This window comes from Heptranchias perlo, chromosome 25 (assembly GCF_035084215.1).
Source record: "Heptranchias perlo isolate sHepPer1 chromosome 25, sHepPer1.hap1, whole genome shotgun sequence".
Classification (NCBI taxonomy): Eukaryota; Metazoa; Chordata; class Chondrichthyes; order Hexanchiformes; family Hexanchidae; genus Heptranchias; species Heptranchias perlo.
Window position 1 is genome coordinate 17,169,515 of NC_090349.1, and position 23,906 is coordinate 17,193,420.

At 44.3% G+C, this 23,906-nt stretch overlaps 1 protein-coding gene across 1 annotated transcript in view; it reads right to left on the reverse strand.

Moving 5' to 3' along the window:
- The window catches only part of ksr2 (kinase suppressor of ras 2), a 330,233-nt gene that overhangs the window by 263,407 nt on the left and 42,920 nt on the right, over positions 1–23,906 (reverse strand). Inside the window, exons 2-3 of the mRNA XM_068005691.1 lie at positions 16,537–16,677; positions 7,092–7,242 (exon numbers count right to left, since the gene is read on the reverse strand). Of these exons, the coding sequence (XP_067861792.1) occupies positions 7,092–7,242; positions 16,537–16,677 (292 nt within the window). The remainder of the gene's footprint in view (positions 1–7,091; positions 7,243–16,536; positions 16,678–23,906) is intronic.

Sequence of the window (23,906 nt, forward strand, 5' to 3'; positions counted from 1 at the left end):
AGGTACGGACTCTCCTACAGGTCTCGAGAAGAGAAATGAGTGCATGCCAATCACTACACCATGCATTCCCACTAATTAATAAGAAAAATAATCACAGTTAAAAAACGAGGCAAAAGTAGCAATACAAATGGGTATTTTGGTGCATATAATGAGCCTGAAATCTCTGACAAGTACTTGTAAAAAGAATTTTAATATTAGTATTTGACAATTCAGAGCAGCTCTCTCTAAAGTTAATTTTTTTTAATGGAAAGTACACATTTTGGATAAGACTTTTTGACCGTGAAAACTTTAATAGAAATGAACAATTCTCTCTACAGTGTCCTGAGGTATCTTTTAATAAGTTGGAGTCAAAAATGGCCAATTAATGCAATATATATTTCTGAACTTGGTGATTCATAGTCTCTGTGCTGTCTCCCAAATCTCAGACATCATGGGGAATTTCAGTCAACACAACGGGGGGAGGGGATTTTAACTGCTAGCAGGTTTCCAGTGCAGAAACCACTGGTTTCAGATTCTCACAGTATGAGGCCACCGCAATTTTAACCTCCAGGCAAGTAGGGTTAATATTCCACCCCCCCTAATAACTTGAATCCAATAGAAAAGGACACAAAAGGCTTTCTATGATAGAATTCTATGGAGCTCTTTACACGTGTACACTCAAAACCTCACCAAGTTTTGCTTCCACTGTTTGGGATTTGCGAAAAGAGCAGGGAAATGGGATTACAGGGGATAGCTCTAATTGGAAAACTAGCACCAGCACAGATGTAAATGGGCTAAATGTCCTCCTTCTATGCCATGATTTTTATAATTTTTTTTTATTTGTTCATGGGATGTGGGCGTCGCTGGCGAGGCCGGCATTTATTGCCCATCCCTAATTGCCCTTGAGAAGGTGGTGGTGAGCCGCCTTCTTGAAATGCTGCAGTCTGTGTGGTGAAGGTTCTCCCACAGTGCTGTTAGGAAGGGAGTTCCAGGATTCTGACCCAGTGACGATGAAGGAACGGCGATATATTTCCAAGTCGGGATGGTGTGTGACTTGGAGGGGAACGTGCCGGTGGTGTTGTTCCCATGTACCTGCTGCTCTTGTCCTTCTAGGTGGTAGAGGTCGCGGGTTTGGGAGGTGCTGTCGAAGAAGCCTTGGCGAATTGCTGCAGTGCATCCTGTGGATGGTACACACTGCAGCCACTGTGCGCCGGTGGTGAAGGGAGTGAATGTTTAGGGTGGTGGATGGGGTGCCAATTAAGCGGGCTGCTTTGTCCTGGATGGTGTTCAGCTTCTTGAGTGTTGTTGGAGCTGCACTCATTCAGGCAAGTGGAGAGTATTCCATCACACTCCTGACTTGTGCCTTGTAGATGGTGGAAAGGCTTTGGGGAGTCAGGAGGTGAGTCACTCACCGCAGAATACCCAGCCTCTGGCCTGCTCTTGTAGCCACAGTATTTATATGGCTGGTCCAGTTAAGTTTCTGGTCAATGGTGACCCCCAGGATGTTGATGGTGGGGGATTCGGTGATGGTAATGCCGTTGAATGTCAAGGGGAGGTGGTCAGATTCTCTCTTTTTGGAGATGGTCATTGCCTGGCACTTGTCTGGCGCGAATGTTACTTGCCACTTATGAGCCCAAGCCTGGATCTTGTCCAGGTCTTGCTGCATGCGGGCTCGGACTGCTTCATTATCTGAGGGGTTGCGAATGGAACGGAACACTGTGCAATCATCAGCGAACATCCCCATTTCTGACCTTATGATGGAGGGAAGATCATTGATGAAGCAGCTGAAGATGGTTGGGCCTAGGACACTGCCTTGAGGAACTCCTGCAGCAATGTCCTGGGGCTGAGATGATTGGACAACCACTACCATCTTTCTTTGTGCTAGGTATGACGCCAACCACTGGAGAGTTTTCCCCCTGATTCCCACTGACATCAATTTTACTAGGGCTCCTTGGTGCCACACTCGGTCAAATGCTGCCTTGATGTCAAGGGCAGTCACTCTCACCTCACCTCTGGAATTCAGCTCTTTTGTCCATGTTTGGACCAAGGCTGTAATGAGGTCTGGAGCCGAGTGGTTCTGGCGGAACCCAAACTGAGCATCGGTGAGCAGGTTATTGGTGAGTAAGTGCCGCTTGGTAGCACTGTCGACGACACCTTCCATCACTTTGCTGATGATTGAGAGTGGACTGATGGGGCGGTAATTGGCCGGATTGGATTTGTCCTGCTTTTTGTGGACAGGACATACCTGGGCAAATTTTCCACATTGTCAGGTAGATGCCAGTATTGTAGCTCTACTGGAACAGCTTGGCTAGAGGCGCAGCTAGTTCTGGAGCACAAGTCTTCAGCACTACAGCCAGGATGTTGTCGGGGCCCATAGCCTTTGCTGTATCCATTGCACTCAGCCGTTTCTTGATATCACGTGGAGTGAATCGAATTGGCTGAAGACTGGCTTCTGTGATGGTGGGGATATCGGGAGGAGGCCGAGAGAGATCATCCACTCGGCACTTCTGGCTGAAGATGGTTGCAAACGCTTCAGCCTTGTCTTTTGCACTCACGTGCTGGACTCCGCCATCGTTGAGATGGGGATGTTTACAGAGCCTCCTCCTCCCGTTAGTTGTTTAATTGTCCACCACCATTCACGACTGGATGTGGCAGGACTGCAGAGCTTTGATCTGATCCGTTGGTTGTGGAATCACTTAGCTCTGTCTATAGCATGTTGCTTCCGCTGTTTAGCTGGAACTATTTTAAGTTAACACCACTTAAAATGCAGCAATGTTAATTCATCAGAAATTTATTCAAAGTCTCGATATTAAATTCTTTAATCCAACAGTACTGAAGATGTGTAGATTCCAGAGATTTCAGCATGCAGCTGCCTGATTTAATCACACCAAAGCAATCTTTGCCATGGCATTAACCCCAAAACATGCACTCCTTCCTTCATTATTACCTAAGTAATTGTGATTTCCTTTTTTTGACAGTGTCACAGTATTGGGGAGTTTTTAAAGTTAGTTCACTTCCTCAGACACCAAAAGCAGCTAACACAAAATTCTCAGCTGCAGAACCATCATTCTATCTGTTGATTTTGCTGAGTATCCAGTGCCAAATTGCTGTGTCACTAAATGAAGGGTGTAGGTTGATGTCACTGACTTCCCCGGACTGTGAACTCCTGATCTCAGCCAAGCATTTCCCCAAAGGGAAGAATGGAGAAAATAAATCAGAGGGAGAGTCAAACAGGTCACTACTATGGCCCCGATTTTCAAAGGAAATTGTGGGTGCGTTGGGGGCGGGGGGCTGCGAAAATCGGGGAAATCCCGAGCGGGTGTGGAAGCCGGCCCCAACCCACCAACTTCTGGGTTCCCCACAGACGAGTCTGCGTGCACAAGGGCCTCAAGAGTGCGGAAGTCCCTCCGGCAATTAAAGCCGGTGGGATGATAGTCAAAGAACCAAATGTACCTCATTGAGGTACTTAAGGTACTTTATTTCTGACATGGTAGATCGTTAAAATGACTTTAAACTTACCTGGACGGCTTTCCCACGGCTTCCAATTCAAGCCTGGATGGATCAGGCGTGAATTGACTGGATCAGGCGAAAATTAACAAAATAAATTAAATAAAAAACCATTGCACAAAGTTAAAAAACAAAATAAACCTACCTTTCCACACTGCTCCGCTGTCTCCCTCTCCAATGTCCCCCTCTCCCCCTGATGTCTCCCTCTCTAATGTCCCTCTCAGCCCCCATGTCTCCCTCTCCCCCCCCGATGTCCCTCTCCCATCTCCCCCTCTCCCCCTTTCCCCCCCGATCTTCCCCCTCTCCCCCCCGAGCTTCCGCTCTCCCCTCCGCGATCTTCAGCATCCTCCACTCTCTGTTCCAGTGCGGATGACGTCTCTCTCTCTCTCTCTTTCTCCCCACCCCCCACCCCACCTCTGCATTGCAGCTCCTGTCGGCAGTCAGCCTGTCAATCGGGCTCATCTTCACTCCCCCCCCCTCCGCTGCCAACCCGCCACCATTTCAAAATTAAGCCCTATGTAGCTTGTCGGAGCCAATTTCAGAGTAACATTGACGGAAGCCCAAGGTAAAGTTAGCTGAGGATGGAAAAACTGAAGGACAGGGAATGGAAGGAGGACTTTTGAAAAGGGGGATGCTCAGAAAAAATAGTGACATGCAATTCTTATCATGTCTCTATTGCAACGAGCATCTTAAACCTGTCAAGAATTTGATTTTTGACAGCAGCTACATGTGATGTTAATGCTACATGGTAATGCCCCTGTCTTTGATAAAACTGAAAATCTACACAATGTGGGACATTGAGTGTATTTTGATGGTAATCTCCCTCGCCTGCTGGATTGCTTGCTTTTTGAATACACAACAGAGATAATCCAATCAGTAAAGGGCTGTTGCCCTCTGGTGGTGCAGAAAGCAACTTAAAAGAATCAAAATGATATGTTAAAGGCAGTGGAGCCAGCTAAACACAAAGGTGTAGATTTTGACTTTGGGTGACAGTGTCAAACAGGTCCTTGCGAGTTGGCAGCCCATTTTACATCTCTCCCCATCTTTATTTCCATTGATCTCAATCGGGAGAGATGTAAATTGGGCTGTCGACTCGTTATCACCCGCTCTTCACTGTTGTGCAAAGTCAAAATCTACCCCAATATGTGTAATAATTTAATAAAATCAAAACTCCAAACTATCTCCTCTTTGTATGTATCTATGTTCAGGTACATAGATCATTGAAGTGTCATGAACAGGTGCAGAAAATAATCAATAAGGCTAATGGAATGCTGGCCTTTATATCTAGAGGACTAGAGTACAAGGGGGCAGAAGTTATGCTGCAGCTATACAAAACCCTGGTGGGCACCGCACCTTCGGAAGGACATATTGGCCTTGGAGGGAGTGCAGCGTAGGTTTACTAGAATGATACCCGGACTTCAAGGGTTAAGTTACGAGGAGAGATTACACAAATTGGGGATGTATTCTCTGGAGTTTCGAAGGTTAAGGGATGACCTGATCAAAGTTTATAAGATATTAAGGGGAACAGATAGGATGGATAGAGAGAAACTATTTCCGCTGGTTGGGGATTCTAGGAGTAGGGGGCACAGTCTAAAAATTAGAGCCAGACCTTTCAGGAGTGAGATTAGAAAACATTTAGCAATTGAGCTAGTATCAGTTGCCGTTTGCGGAAGAGAGTTTTAAACAAAGGGTGGTGGAAGTTTAAAACTCTCTTCCGCAAACGGCAACTGATACTAGCTCAATTGCTAAATTTAAATCTGAGATAGATAGCTTTTGGCAATCAAAGGTATTAAGGGATATGGGCCAAAGGCAAAAGGTATATGGAGTTAGATCACAGATCAGCCATGATCTTATCAAATGGCGGAGCAGGCGCGAGGGGCTGAATGGCCTACTCCTGTTCCTATGTTCCTAAATATTCCAACCCCTTCATGTAATAATAGATCTCACTTTATATGAACACGCTAGATCACTTTTAACAAATCTGAGACTACATCTGTGTGACATAACTTCCCAGCCAAGGCTCAGTAAGAATCGTTCTGAAAATCCGACATTTGTGAATTTTGCAGCAAATGTACCAACTGTGGAAGTATAAATGGAGGACGGATATTTATTTTGATTGCATTTCAGAGTTCTGTTGCCGCGTATGGCAAAGTGAGTGATTAGCTCAACAGCAGATACCAGAAAGGACTCTGCGTTAATCCCCTGTCTGTGCTGAGTTAGTTGAATTCAGGTGGGGTGGCAGTAAAGGTATTGCAACTGGCCCTACTGTCCTGAGTTAGGGAGGGGGAAAATCCTTAACGATATCCAGCAGATTGAGAAAAGACTGGATCAGGCTCAGCTGGCTGACATCCACTGGCAGGACGGACACGTTAAGAACATTTACTTGGGCAAGGCACCCGGTGTCTGTGAAAATGTACCTCAGGAAGATGTCCATGCCCTTGAGAGAGGAGGCGGAGAAAATTGTCGGAAAAATGAGAAGAAAAAAATGAATATGAACCTACAGATTTCAAATGAAAACTAAAAGTCAGTGCCACACTTCGGGCAAATATTTTAAAATATCTTCATGAACAGGGTCGTGCTTGCTGGAAAGAAATCATAGGATCTCTTTCTGCCCCCTAGTGGTAATATAATGTTACAACAAAGTGGCTCCCTGCCCAATTTCTGCCACATCGTCTGTGATTTGGGATGGACGTGGCTTAACCCTGAAATGCGGAGGCCTCATCCGTGTCTACGTGGAGGCAAACCTTTAGCCAGCTACGAGGGCAGCAAAGTCCTGTGTAAAGGCTCTCTGCATCTGATGCCCCAGCATGTTGCAGCCAGACATGAAAGCCTGTTGTCGATTGAAGTCCAGAACTTCTATAGCAACGGTCTGAGCATCCACGAGCGACATTCAGTCTGGTTTTAGGACGTCAGTCACTGCAGGATTTGTTGCAGATGACCCTGGAGGACCAGATCACGTCCTTCCTCAGCTGCAGGCCACAGGGATTCAGACCTCAATGGGGCCTGCATTTAAAAGGATGCTGCTTCGGCATCAATGAGGGTGAGATTCAATTTCGACGAGAGCACAAAACGGGCGGTAGTGGTTCGACCGCCAGTTATACACCCCGCCCAATTATCCTTTCCATTGTCTTCAATGCCACGAGTCCCCCAGTACTTTTCCCAAGTGGGCATTTTTCACATATGAGTTTGGACAGTGAATGTCGGCAGGCTAATCAACCATAATGGGCATGGCAACCAAGCCTTTCCTCACCCAACATCTATCCACATGCACGTTCAAGCAGGTGTCACTGAATAGTATCCAGGAGCGGGAAACCACAGAGTGAATTTTACCCTCCCTAGCCCAGGGACACTGAAACCAACTGTACCAACCCAACAGCTGCCCCAGCTAAGATTAGCTCAGCTCTGTATAGCTCAGTAATGCAATGAGTAGTGCCTTTACTCACACTTGGAGAGCTGAAGTAAGTACCTTTTTAATCCCCTTCACAATGCTTATATTTATTAAACAAAAAGCTTTCAGAACATGTATCCCTCTTCCATAAAGTCCAACTCTCTTCAATGTGCTCACCCTGGGTACAGAGCAGCTTTGCACTACACAGTTAACTCACCTGATTTATGAACGCTTCTTAGGCAGGATAGTGAGGCGTTTAATCTGGCACATTCCTCACTGTTTGCTCCGTATTTCTTGACCGTTTCACACACTTCTTCATCAGTCAACTCTAACAGGCCATCCAGAGTCAGTTGGCCAGGGGTTATGTCCTAAGGGTTTTAACAGAAAGGTTAAATCATAAAGTGTATTGTATGCTTACGTTTTTTTTATGCCCCTGTGCTGCACTTCACCTGTTAATTTAAGTAATGTTGTCTCAGTTATACAGAATTAAATAGAAATTACAAAACGAAAACAGTTCATTTGGCCCAACTAGTCCACATTGGTGTTTATCCTCCACACACTGTAGTCCTGATCCAATGTACACGCCCCATTCCCATATTCCTTTATCTCCCTTTCCCTCAACCACCAGTGTTGTCCAATATGTGAACCACTAGCCACATGTGGATAATTGGGAACCCAGATGTGGCTAATTGAACTTTTGATTAGTAAATAAAAAGTGTGAGTCACAGGCATCGTCATTGGGCATGTGATCTCAATACTCACAAGCATACAGCATATGAATTTGTGCATTTGTTGGTAAAATGGCAAGACGAAAAGCAGAGCAGGGCAGATTGTTGTGTGTGTGTGCTTTACTTCCTCAACTACTGATAAACACGAGGGGAAACGCTGGGCTTCAGCACCATGGGAACGCCCGTATGAGAGAGGAGCGGTCATCGTGGTCAGCTCAACCAATCGGAATCAGAAGAAAGCAAGCCCAATGATGAGAAACTCCAACAGGGCAAGTCATGGCAAAGGACAAGCAGCATCTAATTACATTATAGATTGAGAGGCAGGGGCGGGTCTGGATGGAGACCAGGAGCGGGTCTGGTGCGTCTCGGTGTGCGAGTCATCCCTCTCAGCAATCACTCCGATGAAGTCAAAGTACCGCTCGCAACTGCTGGACAAGAAGCTAGAAGCTGTACTAAGATGTGCCATGTCTGATAAATTCATGCCAGAACTCCAAACTTTGGTGTAAGAGAAAGACTGCAAAGTTCACATTGAATGGTGGCAGATGTTTGTTAAATAAATATACACGTGAAGCACATTTACCTTTATTGTGTAAACCGTTTTCTGCGAAAATTAATGCATGTGGCTAAAATGGTGTTGCCATAGCCAAACCTGTGGCTAGTCAGTGATTTCTACTGGACAACATTGATCTAACATATTTGGGAGTGTTGGCATGGGAGTACATTGTCGATATGCCGTCTGGGCATAAAAATGGCGTTATAGACACCGTCCGATCATTTCCACTGAAATCAATGGAATTGAAAACGAAGGGGTTGCTATGATGAGCGGCCCATCCACAACACCAGATTCACACCCAGATGGCAAGTTGAAAATCCATCCCATGGTCTCTGCTTCAATCACCAACTCCAGTAGCACATTCCACGGCCTCACAACCCATTGTGTAAAAAAAATTTCGCCTGCTCACCATTCCGAATTTCTTACATTCTACCTTATATCTACATCCCCTTATACTTAATCTCTCAACCACCAGAAACAGACTGCTTCCATTTCCCCTGTCCAGTTCCAATGCTACTGGCCACACACAAATGGGAACTCCAGCCTTCTCTAAATAACAGATCAACACTGCACAAGTACAGGCAATGTATATTCTGCATCATGTGCAGGCATTTGTGGGCCTGGAAAACAGTGCTCCAAGTTTCTGAGGAAGCCAGAGCGCCTGGTGTGTGTTCACATACACAGCATATCTATTAGGAACGTAGAAACAGGAGTAGGCCATTCAGCCCTTCAAGTCTGTTCTGCCAATCAATTAGATCATGGCTGATCTGTATCTTAACTCCATCTACCCACCATGGTTCTGTAATCCTTAATATCCTTGCCTAACAAAAACCTATCGATCTCAGTTTTGAAATTTTCAATTAACCCCCAGCCTCAACAGCTTTTTGGGGAAGAGAGTTTCAGATTTCCACTACCCTTTGTGCGAAGGAGTGCTTTCTGACATCACCCCTGAACAGCCTAGCTCTAATTTTAATGTTATGTCTCCTTGTTCTGGACTCCCCCATGAAAGGAAATAGTTTCTCTCGATCGACCCTATCAAATCCTTTAATCATCTTAAAACACCTCAATTAGATCACCCCTTAGTCTTCTATACTCAGGGGAATGCCAGCCTACTTTATGCAACCTGTCCTCATAATTTAACCCTTTTAGCCCCGGTATCATTCTGCACTGCACCTCCTCCAAGGCCAATATATCCTTCCAGAACTGAACATAAAAATGAATATCATCTGAACCAAGAGGTTAAATTAAAGTCAGTGCCAGTACATAAGGGTGAATAGTGATTCCAATGCATATTATGACACTGGTTGGACTGTAAATTTGACAAATAATCATAGTATGAAAAGGACATTAAAGGTTTTTCTCTTTCTAATTTTATTTTAAAAGAAAATATGCTATGTTGTCCTTTCTCAGATTGAACCAGACTCTTCACAACCTTAGTCTTCTATTTGACCCCAAGCTTTTTTTTATTCGTTCACGGGATGTGGGCGTCGCTAGCAAGGCCAGCATTTATTGCCCATCCCTAATTGCCCTTGAGAAGGTGGTGGTGAGCCGCCTTCTTGAACCGCTGCAGTCCGTGTGGTGAAGGTTCTCCCACAGTGCTATCAGGTAGGGAGTTCCAGGACTTTGACCCAGCGACAATGAAGGAACAGCGATATATTTCCAAGTCGGGATGGTGTGTGACTTGGAGGGGAACGTGCAGGTGGTGTTGTTCCCATGTGCCTGCTGCCCTTGTCCTTCTAGGTGGTAGAGGTTGCGGGTTTGGGAGGTGCTATCGAAGAAGCCTTGGTGAGTTGCTGCAGTGCATCCTGTAGATGGTACATACTGCAGCCACGGTGTGCCAGTGGTGAAGGGAGTGAATATTTAGGGTGGGGGTGCCAATCAAGTGGGCTGCTTTGTCCTGGATGGTGTCGAGCTTCTTGAATGTTGTTGAAGCTGCACTTATCCAGGCAAGTGGAGAGTATTCCATCACATTCCTGACTTGTGTCTTGTCGATAGTGGAAAGGCTTTGGGGAGTCAGGAGGTGAGTCACTCGCTGCAGAATACCCAGCCACTGACCTGCTCTTGCACCTCCCAAACCCGCAACCTCTAACACCTAGAAGGACAAGGGCAGCAGGCACATGGGAACACCACCACCTACAAGTTCCCCTCCAAGTCACACACCATCTCGACTTGGAAATATATTGCCGTTCCTTCACAGTATTTATGTGGCTGGTCCAGTTAAGTTTCTGGTCAATGGTGACCCCCAGGATGTTGATGGTGGGAGATTGGGTGATGGTAATGCCGTTGAATATCAAGGAGAGGTGGTTAGAATCTCTCCTGTTTGAGATGGTCATTGCCTGGCACTTGTCTGGCGCAAATTTACTTGCCACTTATCAGCCCAAGCCTGGATCTTGTCCAGGTCTTGCTGCATGCAGGCACGGACTGCTTCATTATCTGAGGGGTTGCGAATGGAACTGAACACTGTGCAATCATCAGTGAACATCCCCATTCCTGACCTTATGATTGAGGGAAGGTCATTGATGAAGCAGCTGAAGATGGTTGGGCCTAGGACACTGCCCTGAGGAACACCTGCAGCAATGTCCTGGGGCTGTGATGATTGGCCTCCAACAACCACTACCATCTTCCTTTATGCTAAGTATGACTCCAGCCACTGGAGAATTTTCCCCCTGATTCCCATTGATTTCAATTTTACCAGGCCTCCTTGGTGCCACATTCAGTCAAATGCTGCCTTGACTTCAAGGGCAGTCACTCTCACCTCACCTCACCTCTGGAATTCAGCTCTTTTGTCCATGTTTGAACCAAGGCTGTAATGAGGTCTGGAGCTGAGCGGTCCTGCTGGAACCCAAACTGAGCATCAGTGAGCAGGTTATTGTTGAGTAAGTGCTGCTTGATAGCACTGTGAACGACACCTTCCGTCACTTTGCTAATGATTGAGAGTAGACTGACGGGGCGGTAATTGGCCGGGTTGGATTTGTCCTACTTTTTGTGGACAGGACATAACTGGGCAATTTTCCACATTGTCGGGTAGATGCCAGTGTTGTAGCTGTACTGGAACAGTACAGTTTCTGACCCCATATTGTCTCCATCACAAAGACTGCCTACTTTGACATCCATAACATTGCCAGCCTCCATCACTGTCTCAGCCCATCTGCTGCTGAAACTCTCGTTCATGCCTTGGTCACCTCTAGAGTTGACTATTCAAACACCCTCCTGTACAGCCTCTCATCATCAAACTTCAACTCATCCAAAACTCTGCTGCCCATATCCTATCCCGTGTCAAGTCCCACTCACTGATCACTCCTGTCCTTGCTGACCTATATTGAATCCCGATCTCCAATGCATCAAATTTAAAATTTTTATTCTCTTGTTTAAATCCGTTCATGTCCTCATGCCTCCCTACCTCTGTAACCTCCTCCAGCTCTACAATCCCCCATCAAATCTCTGTTCCTCTAGCCTCTTGTGCATCCCCCTCCCTTTACTCCAACATTGGCAGCTGTCTAGGCCCCACACTTTGTAATTCCCTCCCTCAACCCATGCTCCATCTTCCTCTCTTCCTTTAAGACCCTCCTTAAAACCCACCTCTTTGACCAATCTTTTCCTTATCCCTTCCAAAATTTCCTTCTGTGGCTCAGCATCCATTTCTGCCTGATTACGGCTTTGTGAAGCGCCTTGGGACGTTTTTCTATGTTAAAGGTGCTATATAAATGCAAGTTGTTGCTGTTATTTTTAAGCCCTTTATAGCGGTCAAGATTTACATGCTAAAAAAATTGCATTATCGTGTTTTATCTTACAGTATAGAACATTGAGGGGGTGATCTGATCGAGGTATTTAAAATGTTAAATGGATTTGATAGGGCAGATACAGAGAAACTATTTCCTCTGATGGGGGAAATCAAGAACGAGGAGACATAATCTTAAAATTAGAGCTAGGCCATTTAGGAGCGAAATCAGGAAGCATTTTTTCACACAAAGGCTAGCAGAAATCTGGAATTCTCTCCACAAAAGGCTGTGGATGCTGGGACAATTGGTGCTTTCAAGACTGAGATTGATAGTTTTTTGTTAGGTAATGGTATCAAGGGATAGGGAGCTAAGACAGGTAATTGGAGTTGAGGTAGAGATCAGCCATGATCTAATAGAATGGTGGAGCAGGCCCGGGGGAGTGACTGGCCTACTTCTGTTCCTAATGCTTCTATAGTAATAGTGAAATAAGAAAAAATGAGGGTTAGGGAAGCAGACAAAAGAGTTGGAAATGGAGTACTACTAAATCAGTACTTAGTTGTTTGTTGTGGTAGACTTGTAATGTTACTGATTCTATACCAACAGTGCTTCAAGCAAAAATAAAATTCCTAAAGGAGTTGTCCTCAGTGTGGTTATGGAAGCAGGTCACGTTATTGAGAAACAATGGATCTGCTACTGAGTAGGATTTTTAAAAACTGCTGAACATTAAGAACTAAATCATGCCCGATCTCTATCCAGGTCCAATACGTGCAGTTTTCACATTAATAATGCCCTCTGCTGGATAAAATAACATTTGAACAATTCAGAAAGGGAACAGAACTTATTGGCCCGGAAATTGAACCGTGCGGCGAATGAACGTCGCCCACCGCTCGTTAGTTATAAACTCACCCACTAACTATTCGTGGGCTTTTGGGCGGCAACTTGCTTCAGTGGTGAGCTGCAAAAAGTGCAGTGGCCTTTCCCAGGCTTCTGTCAGCTGTGAGAGCGGGGAAAGGATCTCTCTCTCTCTCCCCTCAACAAATCAGCTTGAAGCATCCTTGACAAGCCGTGCAGAGTCAGAACCAGGAAGTAAAAGCTACAGCAGTAAATTCAATATAAAATCATTTAGAGGGAGGGTAAGAAATATCGAATTAAAAGACAGAGATAAGAGAGACTCAGAAAAAGTAAAAAAGAAATGTAATTTCTTTTATCTTTTATTAATGTCCAACAATTAAATCGGAAATAATGAGACTGCACATTTTTAAAAGTTAATTTTCAGTGCCAGGGAGGTTGTTTGGCAGTCATTAAGACTTACCAGTTTAGACCTAAAAAAACCCATCATACCTTTTTTATGGAGAGATAAGTTTGTTTCCAGCTGGGTAGGAGAGCAAGTTGGCGCTGGTCCATTCATTCAGCCGGTGAGCTGTCCTTCCCGCACAGCTTTCAAATGAACAGGGCAAATGGTAGAGCAATTTCCGTGTTTGACTGCGCATGTGCGCTCACCAGAACTTGCTCTTCTATTTGCCCTGAAATTGAATTGTTGGGAACAGGGAGCAAATGGAGGTCAACAAAGACTGGTAAAATAGGTTCACGGGACTTAATATATGACAGTATGATGACTGCAGCAATCTGGACAAGCTACGGTTTCTGTAGGATGGAGCTTGGAATCTGACAAGGAAGGCTTTGGAGAAGGAACAGAGGAAAGCAATATTTGAAGGTGGAAACATGGTCTTATCAATGGTCAGAGGAAATTCTGTCTCATTGATGTTGGGATGGTAGTTGGGCAGCACAGCAAGGGTAGTGGCGAAGAGATAAAGTTAAATATCACTGGCATACTGGCCATGTTTCCAGACTGTTCAATCCTTAGTTTAAGTCAAGTCACCTCATCTCAGCCAGAGCAACAGTAAGGTACTACAATTAAACTCAGCCTGCCTCATACATGTATCCCATGGACCAGCAATGTCCCAGGTTCAATCTCTCGCCTGTGCTGAGTTAGTTGATCTCAGCCAGTTGAGCTGTACAATAAGCTTCAGTGCCCTGTGTTAGTCTGCTGGGCTTCATGCTCGGAGGAGCGGTGTTTGCCTTGCGGGGACCTCCTGCGGAGACTCGGTTTGAGGCCCCTGCATTTTTCTAGACATACTGATGAGTTGCACAAACACACAAGCAGTGGGACTTGCCCTGGCACAACTGTCAGTAGGCGAGCCCCTTACAGGGCTGCATGACATGTAAGGCAGGGTGAAGTGCATGACCGGGGTCTGGGAACCCCCCTCAGGCGGCACGGTTCACAGGTTCTTGGTCGATTGCATTTGTGTGTTGGCGGTCAGAGGGAGGGGGAGGATTTGTACCAGAATGATAAGATTTGGGCTGGATGTCACATTTCCCAACCACGTACAAAATTTCAATCTCAATCAGGTTGTTTGGGGGAGATGACAAGCAAAGACAAGATATTTCCCATGAGCCAGAGAAGGAAAATCAATCTCCGAGTACCTGTAATATTCTTCTGAACATTCCAGACACCAGTAATAGACAGAGTTTATGGAACAACTCGTGACTTCCCACTCAGCCAGGGGATAGTGTGTTACACCAGGGGATAGTGTGTTACACCAGGGGATAGTGTGTTACACCAGGGGATAGTGTGTTACACCAGGGGAGAGGAAGAAATACATGGAAGAAAACTAAATTAAGGTCCCCCCAATGTCTCAGTGGTTAAATGCACTTCATGGTGTGACACTGAACAAGTTCAGTTCAACAAAAACAACTTATATAACACCTGTAATTTACTAAAACATCCCAAGGTGCTTCATGATGGGGGGCGGTGGGGTTTGGAAATATGACATTCTGCAAAATTGAGAGAAGAATGAGGGAAGGTTACCACAGATAAAGCTAATGGGGTTACATTTTCAAGGTGGTGAAAGATATAATAAGGAAGAGGGATTTCGGAAGAAAATTTCAGAGTGCAGGACCATGATACGGGGATGAAGGTTCTGGTTCAGATGGCAAAGTGGGGGAGGGAAAGGGAAAACACATAGTAATCCAGTCGCAGAAGGGCAGAAGGTGCAAATTGGGATGTAGATCTGGAGGAGGTTGCAGAGATAGGATGGAGTGATGATATGGAGGGATTTTTAAGCGCAAACTCGGATCTGAAATTGAATTATTGGGCACAGGGAGCAAGTGGAGGTCAACAGAGCTGGGTTTGCGGGACTTAATATATGACAGTATGATGACGGCAGCAATCTGGACAAGCTACGGTTTCTGTAGGATGGAGCTTGGGAGCTGACAAGGAAGGCTTTGGAGCAGGAACAGAGGAGAGCAATATTTGAAGGTGGAAACATGGTCTTATCAATGTTTGGTCAGAGGAAATTCTGTCTCATTGATGTTGGACTAGCAATCGGGCAGCATAGCAAGGGCGGTGGCGAAGAGGTAAAGTTAAATATCACTGGCATACTGGCCATGTTTCCAAATTGTTCAATCCTTAGTTCAAGTCAAGTCACCTCATCTCAGCCAGAGCGACAGTAAGACACTACAATTAACCTCAGACTGCCTGGGCTAAGGAATGACAATAAGACGGCCAGGGTTCCTGCTGCTGATTGCTATCCAGTGACCCTTGCTGGAAAGTGTGTATATGTCGACACTGGGTGAGGATGGGATTAAGCTGGGCTGTGATTCTCATGTAATCGAATAGCCTGTAATACTTTTGTTTAGGATCACATGTACAAACCCCAGCTCATCCAGAATGCTGCAACCATCATATTATCACATATTAAGTCCCAAAGCAATGTCACCACCCATGGATTCATACCTGACATGAACTAAAACTATCAGGAGAAACTGGGATAACAAGGGGAATATTAGGAGAAAGTAAAGGAGAAATTATCTAAAAGAACAGAACACTTGTCAGCATTTAAATATACCAGCCATCAATTGGCATTAACTTATTTTCCATCCTCTCACACACAATCACTACCCCCCCCCCCCCCCCAAATCCATTCTCCTGCAGTTACTGCCTCATACCGAGCTTCAGCTCCACGGACACTGGACGCCCTCCACTCCCTTTCCCAAGAGGCCAGTCTTGAAGTGTTAGCCTAGGCAGTGATTGATGATGGACTATTCGACTCTGGGGGCAAACTCCTGTCTTGTGACAATTTCCAGCAGCGGTTACTGGGTGAACCATTTTCATCTGATTGAGCTTCTATGAAGCACCTTGGGATGTTTTCCTACATTAAAGGCGTTATATAAATGCTAGTAGTTGTTGTTGTTGTCGTTGTTGATCAGGAGCAAGAACCCTGGCTGATTTTTCCCTAGCCTTTGGATGCTGAGGCAAACTCGACACAGGCTGAGGATGGAGTCTGTGACCTTCCCAGTCTGTGTAGCTCAGATCTATCTTGAGCAAAGCCATCAAAAGAGCATCTTATAATTACTTTAGTAGCGTGCTTCAGATCCATCCAAAGTTAAGTGGAAGCTCACTTATCAAATGATACTGAAAAAAAACGTGGACTCAGAGAAATGCAAATCTCTCCAAATTCAATCTAAGTGACAAAGAAACGCAGATTAATAAATCCAGTTTGAACTACATTCAATCCACTACTATCGCCTACGGTGCGTCATTCCAACAGTGTTATGGGTCACTCAAAAATGATGGTTTTAACTGCTTTCTGTCGGGTTTACCTCTAACACTTCCTTGCGGATATTTACAATCCGGAACCAATGTACGAGGTACGGAAACCCCTCTAACTCAGCGTTCCGCTCCTGCACGGAAACTTTGCGTTTACAGGAAAGCTGACGGCTGAAGTATTTCACAAGTTTACCCTAAAACAAAGAAAAAAAAACTGTTAGAAAATACCAGTAAATTAATCCTCTGAAAGAAGATTATACACAAACCTTTATCAAACCCAAACACAGCACAACTGCAGCTCGGGATTTATTTCTAATCAGTAAATAGTGATTGCAACAAAATTATTAGAGTTTGTCACAGCTTTAAAATCCATCCCCCACACTGCAAACCCCCCCCCCCAACCCCAATGCCCGTTAGCCTTTGCCTGTTAAGCAGGGATATTTAAGTCAATTTAAAGTACCACTGACCTATTGAGCCAGGGCTGACCCTGCAGCAATAGTCAGGTTCAGGATGAAGTAATAAGAGGCCTGATTAAAGTCTGCCAATGAATAATTTGATAACAGTGGGGGGGGGAAGTTTGGGTATACATCATCCTTTTTATTGGGGTTTCTGTAGAAGTAGGAGATTGATCCGTGCGGAATGGAACTGAATCAAAGGCAGACTTATAATTTAAAAGTTTCACTTGGTAGAACAGCAATTATATGTAAAAAGAGTGAAACCACCAATAAGATAACAAAGGGAGTTGCCGGAATACAGAAAAAAGCAGTTGTTAAACAAAGAAAACTAAAGTTATTGATAAAGAATAAGTCAATTAAATTCTCCATATATGGAGTTGTATTTTAAATTTTTATACAATTACGTAACGCAGGATTGTGTGGATTGACACGCAGAGGGAGTATGAGAAATGTATAATTGTGGCGGTTTGTAATGAGTATTTGGATTTGTTAAGGCCTAAGATACTGAGCTCAGAACTGTGACAGATTTTATTCCCCAAACAACCATCATTGGGTCTGGTTTTAAAGACTACCTTTTAAATGTATGTTTTAAATACTACTGCATGTGCTGCGTACTGAATAATTCTATGACACCTGATTTTCAATGCCTAGACCCTTACTGATTTGAGGAGCACATTATAAATAAGAACACCTCCTCTAACATCATGGACAATGATCCGAGTCAAGCCTGATCCTGTCCCCAAACACGGAAACCTTCCAGCAGAAGGCACTGAATAATGATCAGCAACTGGAATCCTAACCACTTTTCTCCTCTCACAAGCCCAAGGATACAAAAGCCCTTGTGCCCCGGATAAGGGCACTGGTAGAGTGGATGTGCGCAGCTTACCGAGTGCTGATGAGGGATAAAACTGGGAGCATCCTAGTCTTTATGGCTCCGTATCACACCACGTGGTGCACCTTCTCACTAAACTGTTGAGAGCTTAAAACATATTTTCTTTTTAAAAAACGGTGGCCATAAAAACGTGCAGGCCACAATTCCGGCCGGTTAGGCTGGGATCATGTCCGCTGGAATATTCCAACACTGGTCCCGGCAGAGTTTGCAGGGGGCCAGCAGGTACATGCAGCATCACAGGCCAGCACCCGCCTGCTCTATCCATCTGGAAAATCTAGCGCCTGGCTGCATTAAAAAGATTCAGTACTAAGTTTCTAAAGGGCGCACCGCCTGGCGACTTTTTCAACCTGGCTTCATAGCAGAATGAATTTACTCTGCACCTAGTGCCATGCCCAAGCACTTCACACTGGCATAACTGCAGCCCAAGACTGAGAAAGTGATCTGAAGGCATGAACATAATTCTGATACCGTCACACCTTCTGTAATAATCCCAATGGCAATTCTCCCTCCATTCAGTCTGTTATACTTGTTTTTCATCGTTGATCAGTGCAATACTCATAAAATTCAAATAATTTTTATGTAGTTTTCTATTACTTGAGTCTAACCAGAAAACTTGATGCAATATTTCCAAATACAAGAATTTCTGTACCTATAACAGAATAAGCGACTTGTAGAAAGACACAGAAAGGAAAAGAACTGAAAGAAACATTTGACAAGTCCTGCAGTCCCATTAACCATCTGCAGGAAACTTTACATAAACAATTTTATACTAGAGTATCTAACTTATGTTATTTAAAAAGTATTTTATTGAGCGTAAAAAAACGAAACTGCTGGTAATAGATGGCAGGTGGCTACAAGAGCAGGTCAGAGGCTGAATATTCTGTGGCGAGTGACTCACCTCCTGACTCCCCAAAGCCTTTCCACCATCTACAAGGCACAAGTCAGGAGTGTGATGGAATACTCTCCACTTGCCTGGATGAGTGCAGCTCCAACAACACTCAAGAAGCTCGACACCATCCAGGACAAAGCAGCCCGCTTGATTGGCACCCCATCCACCACCCTAAACATTCACTCCCTTCACCACCGGCGCACAGTGGCTGCAGTGCGTACCATCCACAGGATGCACTGCAGCAACTCGCCAAGGCTTCTTCGACAGCACCTCCCAAACCCGCGACCTCTACCACCTAGAAGGACAAGGGCAGCAGGCACATGGAAACAACACCACCTGCATGTTCCCCTCCAAGTCACACACCATCCCGACTTGGAAATATATCGCCGTTCCTTCATCATTGCTGGGTCAAAATCCTGGAACTCCCTTCCAAACAGCACTGTGGGAGAACCGTCACCACACGGACTGCAGCGGTTCAAGAAGGCGGCTCACCACCACCTTCTCAAGGGCAATTAGGGATGGGCAATAAATGCTGGCCTCGCCAGCGACGCCCACATCCCATGAACGAATAAAAAAAAAGGTGTAGGCACTTAGAAAGAGAAAAGATAGGTTAGCATTTTGGTATAGAACCTGATTTTAGATTTCCAGAATTTACATTTATCTGTCTTGGAAATGCAGCTAGGAGGTCTGAGAGGTAAGTGAACAATAGCACCACCTACCGAACTTGGAGGACAAAATCAAAGGAAAGTAATATGAATTGGTAAGTTTAACTGTGGCGGAAAAGTGTTAGAGAAAATGGTGACAAAAGTATTAAGTGATAGGAATGTGTTACTTCACAGGAAGTATCTTCTTATGTAAGACTTATATATAGTAAATGCTACTTACAGTTTATTAACACTTCAATAAAAATTAGAAACAGTTAAGCAAATAATAATGGGGGGAGAAGTCTGGGAAGAGAGATCCTGAGATCCAGTAGAGCTGACCAAGGGGTTTTGGAACATTGGGAAGATTAGAGTCTTGCATTATTGAGAATTGCTGGGGTCTGTCAGTTTTGGGGAAGAGTAGGGCCCAACAGCCTTGTGGGGCAGGGAATGGAATCCAAACTGTTACTGCTCCCTTTTGTTTAATCAGGCCCCAACCACCCCACCATGTTCCCACCTGTCAGCCTTCAGACCCACCCTTAGCTCCTTTTGTGCCCTCAGGTACCCGTTCCACCACTTTCCCCATCGTCAGCTAGTTCCAATCTTTATGTTCCTCCCATTAAATATTTAAACATAAATTTTCTGCTTTTTAAAATGAATGGGACGGAAAATCACAGACTGGGGGTTTGCACACTTTCCTGATATGCAATCCCAGCAAGCACCATATGGGCAGGAGCAGGAAATGTGGTGCACTATTAGTAGGTTTGCCAACTTATACAGGCCTAGAGTTTCCGCTAGGGGTGCAACGGGGAAAATGCACCCAGAATGCGCTGGACGCTGCGCCGGTTTTGCCGAGGTGAAGTTGCTCCCAAGTTTCCACGCAAACTCATTTGCATAAGCCCGAACGTAAAATCTCCCATGAATCATCGCAATCAAGCAGCGTAATCGATTATTGACTGGAACATGGCCAATGGGGCCTCAAGGTTGCTGAATTAAAACTAGTTTAAACTGAAAATGTGTTCAAGTAATTGCTACAGCTGAAGGAACAGGCCAATCAGTAGTTTCAACTGACTGCTGTTCATAGGTCTCATGTACCAAGGGCTGATCAATTGATTGAATTTGAACTAATTTAAACTGAATTTAAAGTAATTCAAAGTAACTGTTGCATCAGTCTGAGAAACAGACCTGAGTGAGGCTTCAATTGACTGCTGGTCACTGCAGCTGCAGGTCATTAACGATGGATTAATGTGACCACGGGTGCCTGTGTGCCCAAACTTCTGGGCGCAATGCGATGAACAGCCCTGAACGGGCGCAATCGGTGGAATTCGCCATGCCGACCTGGGGGCATGGCCAGTTTTGTGGGCGGGGACTGCTTCGGGCAAACTGACTTTTGAACCAGTGTAAAAGATCGCGGAAACTCAAGCACAAGTGGTTATGGGTGTAACTCACTTACTTTTAAATTCTGCGATCCTGTGTGCTATTCCACTCAAATTGCGCTGATACCTGGCCGCAAAACATGCGGAAACTGCAGGCCACAATCTTTACTAAACAAACAAAAATGACCTCATAAAACATTCATAAGTTCATTGTTTACATAGTTTTCAAGTTCTTATATCAAAAAAAATCCCTGCGCTTCAGAGGAGTTTTTAAGCTAAATTATCAATAGCAACAAACAGAAATCCATTCTCTTAACAGCGTTTGTTTTCAGAAGGTTCAAGCCCTACTCCAGAGACGTAATCTAAGCCGACACTTCAGCGCAATATTGAGGGACTGCTGCACCATTGGAGGTGCCGTCTTTCGGATGAGACATTAAACTGAGGCTCCAACTGCCCTCTCACTAATTGATCCTATGGCACTATCTGAAGAACAACAGGGGAGTTCTCCTGGTATCCTGACCAACATTTATCCCTCAATATAACCCAGTTACATCAGATACAGTGAGAAAATGTAATTTTGTGCAGCTCTGCAATGCACAGCCTGCAATTTTGTGAATCTTTGGCGCAGAATTTCCTGGGAGCTGCTCCCGCTCTGTTACCTTAACTTTTGACGGAAATGCATAAACAGGGTTTCTACTGCACTCCCAGCGAGGAAATACCGGGTCTTTATATTTATGATAAAACTTTTAAAAAATTGCACCAAGTACTTTGATTTTTTTTTGAGTGTTGTAAACTAATCCTAATGGTCAAATTTAATTTAAATCAATTGTGGAAATGTTCCAAATTCTCCAAAAGTTCCATTAGACTCCACTGGGTGGCAGCAAATCACCCCTGCACATCTTTCAAATTGTATCAAATAGTGCACTGTATGCACAATGTGGACTTATCAGAGTGATTTCTCATTCGTGAGGGGGCAGCTTTACTTTCATGACTGACAACCTTTAATAAAATTGGTTGATGTTCATTCAAAGGCAACATTCTAAGATACTTGGCAGTTGAAAATTCCCAATTTTTTGAAAAAAAGGGAGAAGTGCCCTGTTTTTTTTAAAACAGTAATTTACAAACCATCAATAAAATCATGGCAATGTGCAGTTTTGAAAAGTGCATTAAGAATCCCATTTTGTTAGCTGTGACAAAAAAGCAACCAATTATCTCACACCTGCAATAATAATCCTTTAATATTTCTCTAGCACCTTCAAAGAAGCCATTGAGTCATTGTTAAAGTACAGTAAGAGAGCCAGTGAAACCTGCTGGAGCAAAGGGGATAGTATAACGGTGCATCATTTTTTAAAACCCTTGCCAGTTTTCTGTTGTTTCCCTTCTCTCATCTCAGCTCACCTTGGTCAAAATTTTGCCTGTGCAGTCCATTCTCTCCTGATAAAAATGCGACATAATAAATGTACTGGAAGGTTTTGTCAAAGGGGTGGGGTGTATGGGGAAGTTGATGCCATGCAGTTCAGCACTAACCTTTGAGTGCACAGGTTTTGTCTGGATTATATTAGTCTATGTGCACAGATGCCAGAGGGAATTCTGCTACACACAGATCAGCCGTTAATATCTAGAGCATGGTCACCATATTCTATCACCAGGAAAGTTGGAGAGATTTCAGCTTTAAAAATCCATTGTTCAGTGGAGTCAGCAAAAGGCAATGCTGAGGAAAAAGGCAGAGATTATCGCCCTTTTACATCAGTTATTTCTTTATTACTTTGGCCAAGATGTACTGTACTACACTGTCCCTAAAGATCACATCATCCGTGATGGGTGCTCAGTTACAGGCCGACAGTCCACTTAACATATTAATAATATCTTAAAATATTGTCACATTCAGATTGTAATTTATATTTTTATCTTCAGTGTCACAGAAAAGGAAATAAATGTTCATTATTTAATAAAGGTATTTAAACTTGGGTTTAATATATTGAGAAAAATTATATGTAAACAAAAGAAAATCTGTGGAAGTGAAATTGAATACCTAGTCAGCAATTTGAATTAAGATTTGTAAAATATTGGGCTAGATTTTGCTGAAGCTGGGCATCTGTTAGACTTGTTCGTTTTAAATTTTGTAGGTTTTAGATTTTTTTTGCCCCCACTGTTGCTAGAAGTGTGAGCTGATAACAGCGCAGTGAGAGTAACAGGGCATCTGGGTCCTCGGTGAACAACGGGACAAACGGGTTTCTCCTTAACCAATGAGATTAAAGGATTGAGAAATAAACAGAGGAAGGACTGAGAAGGAGGGTGAATTAGAGTGGGTGAATCCAACGTCAAATCATAGAAAGGTTACAGCACAGAAGGGGGCCTTTCGGCCCGTCGAGCCCATGCCGACTCTCTGTAAGAGCAATCCAGCTAGTCCCACTCCCCCGCCATTTCCCCGTGGCGTTGCAAATTTTTTCCCTTCAAGTACTTATCCAATTCCCTTTTGAAAGCCACAATTGAATCTGCCTCCACCACCCCCTTGGGCAGTACATTCCAGATCATAACCACTTGCTGCGTAAGAAAGTTTTTCCTCATGTCGCCTTTGATTCTTTTGCCAATCACCTTAAATCTGTGTCCTCTGGTTCTTGACCCTTCCACCTATTGGAACAGTTTCTCTCTATCTACTCTGTCTGGACCCCTCACGATTTTAGTAAATCAGGTACAGAAAGAGAAATAAAGACAGGGAAAGAAAGATTGGATTAAGAGAGAGAAAAAAGAGACAGAAAGGAAAAATATGAAAAAGAAAATTAAATTTCATAACATCGTATTACTTAGAGTCTACAGCACAGAAACAGGCCATTTGGCCCAATTAGTCTATGCCGGCATTTATGTTCCACACAAGCCTCAAACCACCCCTCTTCATCTAATCCTATCAGCCAATCTCTAACAACAATTCACAGCCTGAAGGAATGAGACTCCACTTTCAATTCTTCACTTTCTGGGCCAGAGAGGTTGAGTGGCAGTCATTAACGACTAACACGTTGTTGAAAGGGTACTTACGCTGTTAATTACTAGACTTAACTTTCTATGTTGAGTTTAACAGGAAATGAATGTGCAAATGCAGCAACTTTATGAAAATCACAGGGAGGTTAAGGGCGAGATGCCTTTTTCGCGAAGCTAATGGCGGAGCAGCGCAA